This window comes from Poecilia latipinna, unplaced genomic scaffold (assembly GCF_001443285.1).
Source record: "Poecilia latipinna isolate Pla-1442-1.1 unplaced genomic scaffold, P_latipinna-1.0 Scaffold2311, whole genome shotgun sequence".
Lineage (NCBI taxonomy): Eukaryota > Metazoa > Chordata > Actinopteri > Cyprinodontiformes > Poeciliidae > Poecilia > Poecilia latipinna.
Genome location: NW_015114927.1, coordinates 24908 through 38897, shown reverse-complemented (window position 1 = coordinate 38897; position 13990 = coordinate 24908). Strand labels below are relative to the sequence as shown.

Genomic DNA, 13990 nt, shown 5'->3' with positions numbered 1-13990 from the left:
GGTCCACCACTCCACTCAGCGTTATGTGTTTAGCAGGCATAATGACGTATCAGCGCATTTAATCGATCATAACATGCTTTTTTGCTACTGGAAACCTTATTCAAACATCTATCAAAGCTACATTTATAAACAATTGTGTTTTTAATACATAGTTCATCATATTTAAATATGCTTAGTGGCTATAACAATAGAATAGGAATAGAATATTCTGAAATTAATGTATGATGAGCATTTTACAAAGCACACAGCCGTTCATAATTTATTTAATAAATTATTTAGTAATATCAATGCATATTTATATAAATATACAAACACAAATAAATGATTAATAATGACACAGATTAATAATGATTAATACTGAATAATATATATTATTCAGTATATTATATTAGGCTATACATATAAACATGTATAGCCTAATATAAATTATCTGTCGGCTGTTTTCCAGCCGAGGATTTCCAGCTTCAGAGTGATTCAGCAGCTGAGATTGAGTGCAAAATCCGATGCGAGATTCATCCGTGCTGTAGTGAATCCGTCTCTTTTTAAAGATATTTCCCACTTCTTCCTCACATCGTGCCTTTATGAAACCTTCAAAACAAAAATGGAAGATTTGGGAGCTATCTTACTTTTGACAGAGTGAAAGAATTACACATAAATAATAGTCTTTATCACCTGTGTAAACTTTGTTGATGAATGTTATAACAATGTTATAACAAGTAATATAAGTTTTAAGTTAATATAAGTTTTATAATATACGTTACACTGTCACATTTCTAATGAATTTAAAGTTCTAAATAAAGGTCAAGCATGTGAACACCAGCATAGCGCTCTAAACCAAGTGAAAACATGAAATAAAGCTGGATTTTATGCAGCTTTGTTATGAGCCAGCCATTCACGTGAAGTCCAACAGGACTGGTGAGTGTTTCCCTCTTGGCGCCTAGCTGTCAGCTGAGGTCGGGAATGTTGAAAAGCAGAACGAGGCGTTAAGTCAGTCATTCTGCTGGAACAGGATTTTATCGGCTCTGTCACGCTGAGCTTGTACCTCAGCTCTCATTATCACTCTCACAGTCATCACACACACTGTTTTTGGAATGTTTTGCTCAAAATTTCAAACATCTCATGTTTGAAGCTGTCTTTTTACTCAAATACTGGATGGTAATGGGTTTCTCGCAACCCATTATCATCCACCATTCTTTCCAATGCGCAATCTCTCTGCAACAAACTGGATGAGCTCCAAGCGCAAGTACAAATTCAACATGAATTCAGAGACGCATGTTTACCGGCGTTTACAGAAACCTGACTTTCAGATAGAGACTCAAATATGGAAATGACTATTAAGGGATTTGGCGTGCCAGTATGCCTGGACCAGTATGCTGGCATTACTGGCAAATCACAAGGAGGGGGTGTAAAACTGGTGTAAAACTTTACACCAGTTTTACGCTGGTGTAAAACTGTTATGATCAGAGAGAAGTTATGGACTAAACACATTGAACTGTTGTCCATGTTTCTGCGGCCTCGCTATCTCCCCCGAGAATTTTCCCAGATATTTATCGTTGTTGTGTACATTCATCCAAGAGCCAATGAGGAGCAAGTGTCAGAGTCCATATTAATAGTGACCCAGAAGCTGCAGTCCAAGTGTCCTGATACCCCTGTATTTATCCTCGGTGATGTTAACCATTGTTCATTAATAAGAACTCATAAGGATTTTTATCAATATGTCACCTGTCCCACCAGGCACAACAATTGTGTGCAACTTATACCAGCTTATCATTTTGCCCTCAGGAGAGGTAAAATCATCACTAGACAGATCAATAACTGGACTGATGATTCCAAACTGTACCTGCAGGATTGCTTTGACATAACACACTGTGACATGTTTAAGGACTCTTGTAGTGACATTGATGATTTAACAGATGTTATTAGTAGCTATGTGACTCTGTGAACACTGTGTGATTCCTGGAAAAAACATTGGAAATATTTCCTAATAGTAAACCTTGGGTGTCAAAATCGTTGAAAATCTGTTGAACAAAAAGAAGAAAGCATTCCGTGAAGGAAACCTCAATGAGGTGAATTTGCTTAGAAGGGAAATTAAGAATGACATAAAAAAGGCAAAATTGAATTACAAGGAAAAGCTCGAAAAAAACCTTGCCTATAATAGATTGGGCCCATTTTGGAATGTTTTAAAAACAATTGTTGGTTCAGAGATTAAGTGCAACAGAAGGGTGGTTCTTCCTGATTTTAATTTTCATAACCAATTAGCAAGTGAGTTAAACATGTTTTACCTTAGGTTTGATCCTTCTGATTTTAGTAATGAGATTTTAAATCTGAAAAACAAACTTCTTTGGTGTGGTCATATCCCCTTTGATGTTACTTCTGTGGATGAATCTTTTAAACGCTGTAAGGTTAGAAAAAGCCCAGGGCCAGATAATATAAGTGGTCGACTGCTCTCCTCTTGTGCGGAACAGTTGGCTCCTATTTTTTATTACATCTTCTAGATGTCACTTAACCAACAGAGGGTGCCAAGGTTCTGGAAGCAGTCCATTGTGATTCCTTTGGCTAAGACTAGTCACCCAAAAGTTCTTAATGATTTTAGACCTGTTGCACTGACTTCCCTTGTCATAAAATCTTTTGAAAAATTGATAAAGAAAGATCTTCTTACCAAGACTGAACATTTACTGGATCCGTTACAGTTTGCCTGCAGGGGAGTAGAGGATGCCACTACCACTTTACTAAACTGTGTTTTTAAATATCTTGGAGATAAAAACCTTGCTAAGTTACTTGTAGACTTCTCAACAACTTTTAATACGATTCAGCCCTATATTTTGATAAACTTCGTAACAACTTTCATTTAGATTTCAATGTGGTGGGCTGGATCCTTGATTTTTTTTAACATCCAGAATGCAGAAAGTGAGAGTGAATGGATGCATGTCTAGAGAGATATCATTGCCTACCGGGTCGTTCCAAGGTTGCGTCCTTTCCCCTCTTCTTTATATTTGGTATACAGACAATTGTTGCAGCCAGCATGATAATAGGTTAATATTAAAATTTGCAAATGATTTGGTGATAGCTTCCCTTCTACATGATGATGAACATGCCCACGGCCTTGTGGCCGATGAATTAGTTGACTGATGTGATAAAACTTGTCTTTTATTAAATGTACAGAAATCAAAGGACATGTGCATTGATTTTAGACAGAAGCCCCACAACGCAAATCAAACAGTAATTAAAAGTCAGATAGTGGAGACAGTAGAAAACTACAAATATCTTGGGACTATTTTGGATAATAAGTTAAGATTTACCTGCTATTCAGAGTACCTGCAAAAAAAGGGCCAGCAAAGTTTGTTTTGTCTAAGAAAGCTTGCAAAGTTTCAGGTTTCCGGCTCAGACTTCTTAGTATAAAAAGTAACAGATACAAGCACTCTTTTGTTCCTACAGGAATTTCTCTTTTTAATGCAGGACAAGGTAGATGTTGTATTTGATGTCTTTTTGGTATGTTTTATTGTTTTTATTTTTTGATACTTTGCCTTAGTTTGTATACTTACTGTAACATCAGTCGCCAATTTGAGACACGAATAAATCAGAATCTGAATCAGTCAGCTATTTAAAAACTTGAGATAAAAACCCAATGCGTGGTTTGAACCACAATTTTTATGCATTTGTATAGAGGAGCCATGTTGTGATGACTTCCTGAAGGTGGAGTTTCAGGAAAAGGAAGAGTTTTTAAAGAGATAGAGGCCTAATTTCAAGGCATTAAATTCATCCATTTTCTTTACACCCTTATCCCTAGTGGGGTTAGGAGGGTTGATGGTGCCTATCTCCAGCTAACATTCTGGGCAAGAGGTGGGGTTCATCCTGGACAGGTCACCAGTCTGTTGTAGGGCAACACAGAGACAGATAAGACACACAACCATGCACACGCACACCTAGGGACAATTTTGGAGAAACCAATTGACCTGACAGTTATGTTTTTGAACTGTAGCCAGAGTACCCCGAGAGAACCCACGCATGCACAGGGAGAACATGCAAACTCCATGCAGAAAGGGCCCAGGCCAGGAATTGAACCCAGGACCTTCTTGCTGCAAGGCAACGGCTCTACCAACTGCACCACTGTGCAGCCCAGACATTAAATTAAATTATGACATTAAATTTCTTTTAAGTGATACGTGACATATTTTTAACAACTGAAGTTAACATAGTGACTTGATTGTGCTGTAAAATGACACTATGTGGTAAACAGGATACTGCCCCTTTAAATGACTACCTGAAGCTTTAACAATCATTCGTTGTGTGAATAGGACGTTTTCCTGAGATGTTTCCTTCATCACAAATTACCATAATTGCTTAAGTAATAATTGCATAAGTAATTTGTGATGTATTATATTGTGATATAAACTTTCAGAATGTAAAGTTTTTATTTTTCCAGAACAATGAAACTTCTCTCGTTTCCTTTTGTTTCTGTTTAAGTATTGCGACACTTGCCAGATGCTGTTGAGATCACATTTATAAAAAAAAATAACCTTTTGATTTGGTATTTGGTAATTACCAAATACTAGAAATGCCAAATGTGCTACAGAAGACACTATTTCACTGTTGTAATTTGTCTCATTTGACACATTTAGGTTTTTCTTTTCAGAAATTGGGAACGTCCTAGATTTTATTTCTAATCATAAAAATCATGTTTTATTGATTGAGTCTGCAAACAACAGGAATATAACCCAGTTTTTCTCAGCATTTTTGTCTTGATTAACACACAGCCAGACGTTGTGGAACTGAGGTTTCTACTTTGAGCATCTCTTCTTATAAATGACTGGTAAAATATTTCCGCAATAGCCAAAAACTTTTCTTACTGCTACAATTTTACTTTTTTTTTTTTTTGTAATTTCTTACCACCACTTTATGTCCCTCCATACATTAGAACTTTCAGAGCAGCAGATTAAAAGCGTCTGTCAGCGGTGAGCAGCTACTTTGTTCCTGACAGTAGTAATTTGATTTGCCTCTTGGTGCTCACTCACTTATTTACCCACTGTGCTTGCCATCATTGAGTAATGTGCCGCTTCTAATCAGATATCTGACAAAAACACCCTCTATGATCAGGTCAGCGGCAAAGTGTCTCCTTTATTGGATTAAAACAGTAGTTAACTGTCTGATCAGAGTACACACATACACACACAAACAAACAAACAAACACAAGAGGGAAGTATTGGGTTTATCTGAATGAGCCGGTATTATGTGTCATAGGGCGTAAGAGGAGGATAAAGGCTGAGTGCTGCTCATTTAACGAGGCAGGAAGCCATCAGCAACATGGACAAATTTCCTGGAGATATGGGAATAGATAAAATGTGCTTTTATGTGTTGAGACGGGTTGTACTAAATCTGCTACAGCTACTTTTTAGTCCTTGTAGGTAAAATAGGTTGAAGGTTTAGGGGAGTTTCTATAATTCTGACCTTTCTCATGTTTCTAAAGGGTCAAATTTAACCTTCTGTATCAAAGTAAAACAGCTTAAACCAGATTTTTACTAACATTTTACCCCCTTTCTGACACCTAATTTTTTCTGTTTTAGGTAAGTGGGGATAACCAAAATTATTTTAACATGTTAAAAACGTCTTTCAGTCTTGTATAATCTACAGTAGTGTTGTCATTGTGTCCCAGTTAACCCACTCACCGGTGCCATTTAGGATGCTGGAGTTCAGCAGTCGGACATAGTCATTGTTTTGCAAGTGCTGAGTCAAGTTCCATGAAAATCTTCAAAGTTCCAAGCTTCTAATTTCCAGTAAAAAGTGTAAGTGAACTTTTAGAAAGTCTGAAAACAAGTGCACTTAAAAAAAAACTGATCTAAAATGAAAACCAAATTTCTATGCAATATTAAAATGGTTTATTAAAATATTAAAATGTTTTTTGCTTGATACATTTTTTAAATGATTTATGGTTGTATTGTTTAATGATGTTGACCCACAAAGGCAGCTATTTTGATCTAGGATTTTAGATTGAATCGGCTTAACTTGAGTTTATGGAAACATCTGGAATAATCCCACTTTGAATAGCAGAGCATGGTGTGAATGTGGCACATCTAATTTCTCAGCTGACTCGTATTTAGTTATTTTTTTTAATCCTCAGTTCTTCTTGCATTTATGTGAATCCCACAGTTATCTGGGTGGATGGATTCCCATCTCTGTGAAAAACATCATATTTATTTTCCATCTTCTATTGGCAAAATACAATTAGTGTTATCTTATACATTTGTTTACCTTAAGGATGTGAAAGTGAACGATAAGGTGTTTATGAGTTTTATATAGATTATAAACTTTTAAAGTTCCTGCATAACAGAATCTAGGAGGTGTGTGACCAGTTATGTTACGCTATTGAGGTTTTACTTAACAATTTCAAGTTTTTCTATTATTACTACATGTGTAAGTGAGTAAACAGGGACGAAAACAATTTATGATGATGACTAAAAAAGCTTTTTCATGACCTTTTGAGGGTTTTTTTTTCAGATTAGGCTGCTTGATAAGCAAATCATCTTCAGGGAGGGAATTCTGCCATGAAAGCTTCTTCTTTACCTTCCCAGTGAAAGTAGTCAGATGAGTAATACATTAAAAAGCCAAACGTGGCTTCTTACTCGTCTCTGATCCACTGTAGATTGAGGCTAGAGTGTTTTTCAGGCATCTGTTTAAAGCAGCTGAGTTCCTCTAGCACACATAGAGCAGCTGGATTCATTTCCATAGCATGTAGGTGGAGGCAGCTCTTGGCAACTGGCTCCCTTTGGTCTTTAGGTCCTCATGAATATGCACTGTGTTGTAACCACACTTTTCATTTGTTAACATGCAAACATGGATGCCATGTGCTCGATAAAACATCTTTGACTTATAGTGGCTTGAATAAGTATTAATAATCCTTGAACTTTTTCACATTTTTCTGCGTTTATGGGAGTTTTGTGCCTCCAAAGATACAAGTGTAATAATGTTGCCAAAAATTGACAAAGAATTAACAAATGATTTTTAAATATAGGGCTAAGAACAAATGTAGGTTTTAGTTTTTCTTTTTCATTACATAATTGCATTAATTTTCCAGAACAAAATATTAAAAATTTGTCTTTAGACCTATTTTTCTTATTAGGTGAGAGACTATGTCCTTTTTTTATTTACATAATTTTCCAGTAACAACATCCAATTGAAGAAAATGTAAGTATCGTCTTTAAATTCAGTTGAAATACTTTATTGTCCCTGGGTGCCAATTCATTTGCAGCAGAGTCTACAAGATACAACCAAAAACACTCATAAAAATCCCCCCCCCCCAGAAAAAAAAAAAATCAAAAAAAGATTTTTTGTCTGTACCAAAGCTCCACCAGTGATCTTTGGTACAGACATTAATGGTGACCATTGACCTCTTCTTACTTATCATGATAAGGTTACCAAACTACCACACCATTTCAAAACTCAAAACAGATTCAATGAGATAAAAACGAGACATTTGTAAAAGACATTGATCAACATAAAAATCATTCAATTTCCTTAAAAATAAAAACTGCCATTCTTACAGACAGAATCAAATTTGGCCTCAATAGTTAGCTTATTGTCCAATATAGGGGCCAAATATCAAATATCTATACTGGCAATCTTTTGACAAATATTTTCTCTTTCTTTATTTTAAAACATTATTATTATTATTATTATTATTATTATTAGTTGTCTGTTCTGCAAGTAGTAACATCCGATTGATGATCATGTGACTCGTATAATGACAAAAAGAAATTGCATTGCATTTTTGCAAAATACACTAATACGATTGATACGAACGAAAGAACCATCTCATGTTAGTGCAAAAATATTTTCTCAAAAAATGAGTTTTTTGAAATTGGCGTGTTTCCATCAAGATTTATTTTCAAAATGTCAAATTGCATGATTTTAAAATCAATGGAAACGCTGTTTAAGCCATATTTACTAGTGTATTAGTAAGATTCCTGCAGTGCTCTCCTGTAAGGTGGATTTAAAAAATAGGTTGGTAAGATTTTATTGTTTTATTAAAAAGAGGTTTAGAAACAGCAGTGTTTTGGTTATTTCCTTGTTAATAATGTGGTCCTTTAACGAGCCAGTCCCTTTTTGTTCTGATCTTCTGTCCCAGAGTAAACCAGTAAGCCTCAGCATTTGGGCTGGTAATTGCTCAGGAGGTTCAGTAAGATCCTCTGAACATGGGATAGAGGACACAGCTGGTTCAGATGGATGAATAAACTCTTTGGTCCATCCTTAGTCTCTGCTTAGCTTTAGTGTCTTTCACCTGCTCTGTGGTTGCTCTTTGCCTCCTTCCTTTTTATCTGTTTGTTGTTCTCTTCTTCTTTCCTTTCTTTATTGATTAGCCAAGCACTTTCTTTCATTCTGGGCTTTAACAAGCAGGTCTTAGTTCAGGGTTAGAGAAATAAAAGGCAGCCCGCTGCTGTCACAGCTCCTAAGCTTGTCCCCAGAGGGCTACCATAGGTCTTCCATAATGACTGTGCAGTAGATGCAGGGTCCTTGGAGTCCTTTTAAATCATTGCTGTCGTACTCATCTTTTACCTCTGTCTCTCACTCCTTCCTTCTCACCCTCCCCCCTCTCTCTGCTGTGGTAATTACAACACGAGTTTAAGGAAGGAGTGGAGGAGGAAAAAGACTCTCCTCTGAACCAGTCAGTTGACCCCTGATCTCAAAACAATTACACTCTATTGTTCTTCCATGTTTATATGTGGAAGTTTGAGAATTCCCATCTGTTATGATTTTGTTGTGTCACTGTTCGTCCTTATGGCATTTTCTCAGGCATGTAGTTGTGTGTGTGTTTCACACCCTGCTCTTATTCTGCCTTTCTCTGATTATAATAATGAACTCTTCATTTAATAACTGTGCATGCTTTTGCCTCAACTGAACTTCTATAATGTCTTTAAAGTAATTTCCAGTGATAAATTACTGATCTGAAATGAAACGCATTAGGTAACTTATGCCCCTTGTCCATGGGGCATAAGTTACCTTATGCCCCATGGTAAGGTAACTTACCATGGGGCAAGTTACCTTACCCTATGGTAAGGTAACTTGCCTTACCATGGGGTAAGGCAAGTTACCCCATGGTAACTTACCCCATGGTAAGGTAAGTTTTACCTTACCATGGCTTTAACCGGCTCTTCAACACACAACCCCAACCAACCTCACAGCTTTTAGTTACTTAAGGGGCATTAGGTTGATGTGCATGTTATTCTTTCTTTGGGTTTTTCTTTTCAATAAAGTTCTTCTTTTGACTTATTTACCTCAATCTAAAAGGCTGTGTGTTTTTATTTTTTTTCATAGTATAATTTTATAACACAATCAGGTAATTATGTTATCTCCACTTGCTTTTTAAATGCTGCATATATATTAAATATGACTTAAAAGACGTTGGACATTGTAATTTAACACCTTCAAATTGGGCCTCTGTCTCTTTAAAAACTCCTGCTCTTTCTGAAGCTCCATCTTCAGGAATTCATCACAGCATGGCTCCTCTATTAACTCTTTAACATTTCACTAGTGTTTCACTGATAAGTATTAGTTTGCTAATTGCTTCTGGCTAGTCTGAATGAGCAGAGTGGGCGAATCATGAGGAGGGCTACTCTGTGAGGCGGATGCTAGGAAAGTGCAGCTCTGTGGAGTGAAAATAGTCTCAAAATATCTGTGTGTGTGTAAAAATATCTGTGCATGTGTAAAATGATTTGTGTATGTGTAATAATGGATTTGTAACTCATGTAAGCATCTTTGTGTGTAAGTTTGGATAGTTGTATCTGTGAAACATGACTTGTAAGCCGCAAAAAGACATGGAAGACACACGTACAAATGTTGAAAAAGTACGTACGAGTCGCCAAATACACACACACAAAACTGCAGTTACGTACAGATCCAGGTTCGAGTGCACAACTATTTTTGAGATTCATTTCACGCTTCCGGAGCTCCCAGATTTGTGCGTAGATGGTGTGTTTAGATGCTAGTAGAAAGCTGGGTCATCTGATTTTTGCTCTGTGTCTAGTGTTTTTATCCTCTGAACGTTTCTCACTGTGCTTGTGCCAAAGTGGAAAATACGTTAGTTTGGTGGAAAACAGAATATCTCAGCACTTCCTTATAATATTCCAAAATTATTTATAGACATATTGTGCATTTTGAGCGGTACAGGAGACTAGGTTGTCTGAAAAACGACCACTGGTTCACTGGCTGGAAAAATAGGCAGGCAATAAGCAAGACGGCTCATCCCAGTGGTCTGTCGTCAGAAGTAAGTAGAAGTTACTCCTGCACGCTTTCCTCTCTGATTATAATGAGACATCGAGTAATTATTAATAATTTCAGATTATGTTATGTCAGGCTGTTATGTGCTTCGGGCACATTATGATGATTTTTGTCTATTTTTTCTTTTCTTATAGACTTTAGTTGAATGACCTTTTGTTAAAATATTTTGGAGTTTGGATAATTTCTTTTTGGTAATTTGATTACGTTAATTTGTGACGCTGTGGGTCCGCCTATAAATAAGCTGGGTTTCAGCATGTTGGGATTCCGCACTTCCACTCGCTTCCGCTCGCTCCACCACCACCGGGGATGCGTCTTGACGCGGTGCACGCTCATCCTGTCGCTGTGGGCCGCAGCTAACTTTTCCAGCCTGCTATGCGGTATTTCTGTTAGCCTTTGTTTGTTTGCTTTTTCATTGTGATTTTGGCCTCGTGGGGCCGGTTGTCCTAGTTTCGATCTTTCTTTTGCATTAGGTTCTTTTTTGCTTTAGTCCGGTTCTAGTAGGGGCTTCGACGGCCCTGTATAGGGTTGGCCCCCTGCTGTACCGTTTTGTTCTGTTTGATCGGCTCACCAGGTCCAACTTTCTGTTAATAATTTTGGGGTTTTGTTTTTCTTTTTTTTGGGACACGGGAAACTGAGGGCATTTAACTCTTTTTTTCTTCACAGAAAATCAGAAGCAGCTGAACCAAAAAACCAAAGTTCAAGAGAGTTTAAGAACCGTCATTCTTGTCTCGTGTCCTCAAGTATGTTGTGCCCTTGGTGGACGTAACACAGGCCTCCTCACATGTTTCTGTTAGCGGGAGCTAATGTTTATGTGAGCTATGCTACTTTCGCTGTTGGGAGCCGTTCAACATTTGTAGGCGTAGGAAAAGATTTATTTCCTTTTTACGGCTTACAAATCATGTTTCACAGATACAATTATCAAAACTTACACACAAATATGCTTACACGAGTTACAAATCCATTATTATACATGGACAAATATTTTTACACACGCACACATCCTTTTACACACGCACATATATTTTTACACACACACAGATATTTTGAGACTATTGTCACTCCATACAGCTCCTACTCAGTAATGCTCAATAAAGCACTGCCCCTTTAAAATGGCTCCACTGTTGGGTTTTCCAGCACACAGTGATAATGGCCATGTGCAAAGTGGGTCTCCGTTTTCTCTCTTTTTCAGTTTTTTTTCTTTTAGAATATTTAGAGTATTTTTTTTCCTCAAAACTCTGTGGTTGTAGGAAAACCCAGGAAAAATCTGTTTTTCTAAATGTCTAGATTATTGTAAACAGAGCCTCTGACTGGACTATGTTTAAATGCCAGTATTTATCCAGATTCAAAATACTACTTCAGAAACTTGTAATTTACCAACAAAGGAATAGGCTGAAGCCAGAGTTTAAGTTTTCCTACCCTGAGTGTTACTATGCTTTCAATTGAAGGTGGAGTGGCTCTGAATTGAATAAAATTAAATAAAGATACACTGCATCCTCTTTTCCGTTGAACCTGAGCAAAAACATGTCATGTTTATAACACGCATTAATAGCATACTTTGCCTTGTTTTTATCTGTACTTGTGGTAAACATGCAGGTAAAGGTCTGAGTTTGTTTTCGTGTTTGTGGCTCTGCAGTGGTGAAGAGAAAGGGGCGTGGCCTAAACAGCTTATTGATTATAGCTGTGTTTAACGACTGCAGCTGCTGTAAATTGAAATGATAGCTTTTGGCTGGAGTCACTGTTCCACTGAAAAATGTTTGGAAGAGGAAAAAAACAAGAAATTTGAAAATTGCTTTGTTCCATGCTTTGATGTTAATTTCCTTTAACCATACTGAACGTGTTTGTTTTTTGTTGAATGACAGTTTATAATGTTTGAGTTTTACCTTGAGAGAGCTCATCATACCTCCGTACACTATTAAGGTGGAATGATGGAAATTGCTGCATTGGAGGCCTGGATGCACAGCCAGCCTCTTTTTTCCCCATATTAATGCAGGGTCTCTGTGGACCAGAATCAGCTTTTCTGCAGCTTTTTCACTGTCAGGCCATTTTACCTGCTGAACAAATGCTGGAGAACCTCTTAAGCCTGCTCTGCCCCTTCTTTTCCTCTCCTCCCTTTACAAGGAGTCTCAGAGGATTCACCAAAGATAAAAAAGTGTTGGATTATTAAGGTTAATTGTAAACGTTTCACCGTGCTAAATATGCTGTAAATCCACTGCTTCACGTTGTGAAGTCAGTCATTAGTAAATAGGTGACTTTGAGCTTTCTGGGAATGTGTAAATTAGAAATAAACATAGAAAAGCATCATGATTAGAAAGTAAAATAACATTTTACTATTTAAGTCTATTTACTGTATTTCCTTTTTGTCTTGTTTCCAATAGATTGCTTTCTCCCAGCACAACAGCATCATGGACCTGGTACAGTTCTTCGTCACCTTCTTCAGGTAAGCCTTGTTATGTGGCCATCAGAACCTTTGCAGAGTGCCCAGCATCACCTCACTGAACTGTGCTGTCCCAGAGCCTCGCAGAGTGTTGGGGGGATGACCTGAGCTCAGAGAGTTATAGCTGCCTCAGGCAAGATGGGAGAAACCCTTGACTGTGTTGGTGGAGTCCACTTCTGCTCAATGGCAGCAAGATAGGAACGAGATGATGGGAGAGAACCACATCATGGAGCTGAATGAAACATGGCTGGGTTGAGTCTGAACAGAAGCAGGACTTTGGATCTAATACTAGTACTGAGCTGTTGATTAAAGTACACCAAGAGACGTGTGTATGATGCATCAGTTTAACAAGTAAGATTTTTGTTCAAGTTTAAAAACTGAGCCTATGCATCCTTTACCAGAACATCTCATATTACCCCGTAGTAGAATGTCAGGTTGTAAAACAGTGAGCACACCATTTTAAAGTTTGTAAGATAAATATTCAGGTCCATGCTAGAGGTTGTGCAAGGTCATATTTTTTAAAGTTGAGTCCACAACAACTGTGACGTCATAGAAACATGAGAAAATGCTTCACAGCAGCTTTCAGGCTTTATTAGCTATATTCACTGAAAATATTGACAAGAGATAACTTAGACAGAAGTCTGTTATGCAGAATGATCTCAGATCTCAGACTTCATCGGTAGTAGTGGAGCAGAGGGGTGATTTTCTGTCACTGTGGTTCAAAAAGTTGCATAAAGTTGAGTTTGACTTTTTTCCTGAACACCACCTGATCATCAGGTATAATCTCATCTGGACAGCTGCATGTATAGGAAGCACATTGTTACATTTACCACAGTTGTGCTTGTTGGAACATCATAAACTAAATTTATTCTGGACCGATCCCGTTTGATTCCAGTTAAATTGAGTTCACCCGCCTGCAGCTCCTCTTCCTTGATGTGCACCAGGCTGCTCCAGTGACTCCCAGCAGCTGATTTCTGACTTTACTGGATGAAGCGAAATGCAGACAGCAGCAGGGTCAGATTCTGTCACATCCTCACAATGCAGTTTGAAATTAAAGGTGTTGTCAGATAGTGTTTCTAGTAAAGCTGCTAGGTTAGAAGCTGCAAGGCGCAGCTTCATGTGTCCCTTCATGTGACACAATGTTTGAGCTGTTTGTTGGATGAAAATGAAACCAAAATGTGTGAACATTCACACGTTACTATGGTTGCTTTTGACTGGGTTTGCAGGACCAATGAAATTACTATTGTTTATACAATTGAAACTATCTGACAAACTCAATCAACTCCT

General features: G+C 37.5%; 1 protein-coding gene across 1 annotated transcript in view; it reads left to right on the top strand.

Moving 5' to 3' along the window:
• LOC106937284 (attractin-like protein 1) overlaps positions 1 to 12706 on the top strand; it is a gene marked incomplete at both ends in the record, with an annotated part of 80993 nt that extends 68287 nt beyond the window's left edge. Inside the window, one exon of the mRNA XM_015018712.1 lies at positions 12645 to 12706. Coding sequence (XP_014874198.1) covers positions 12645 to 12706 — 62 coding nt within the window. The remainder of the gene's footprint in view (positions 1 to 12644) is intronic.
• Positions 12707 to 13990: the final 1284 nt, after the last annotated feature.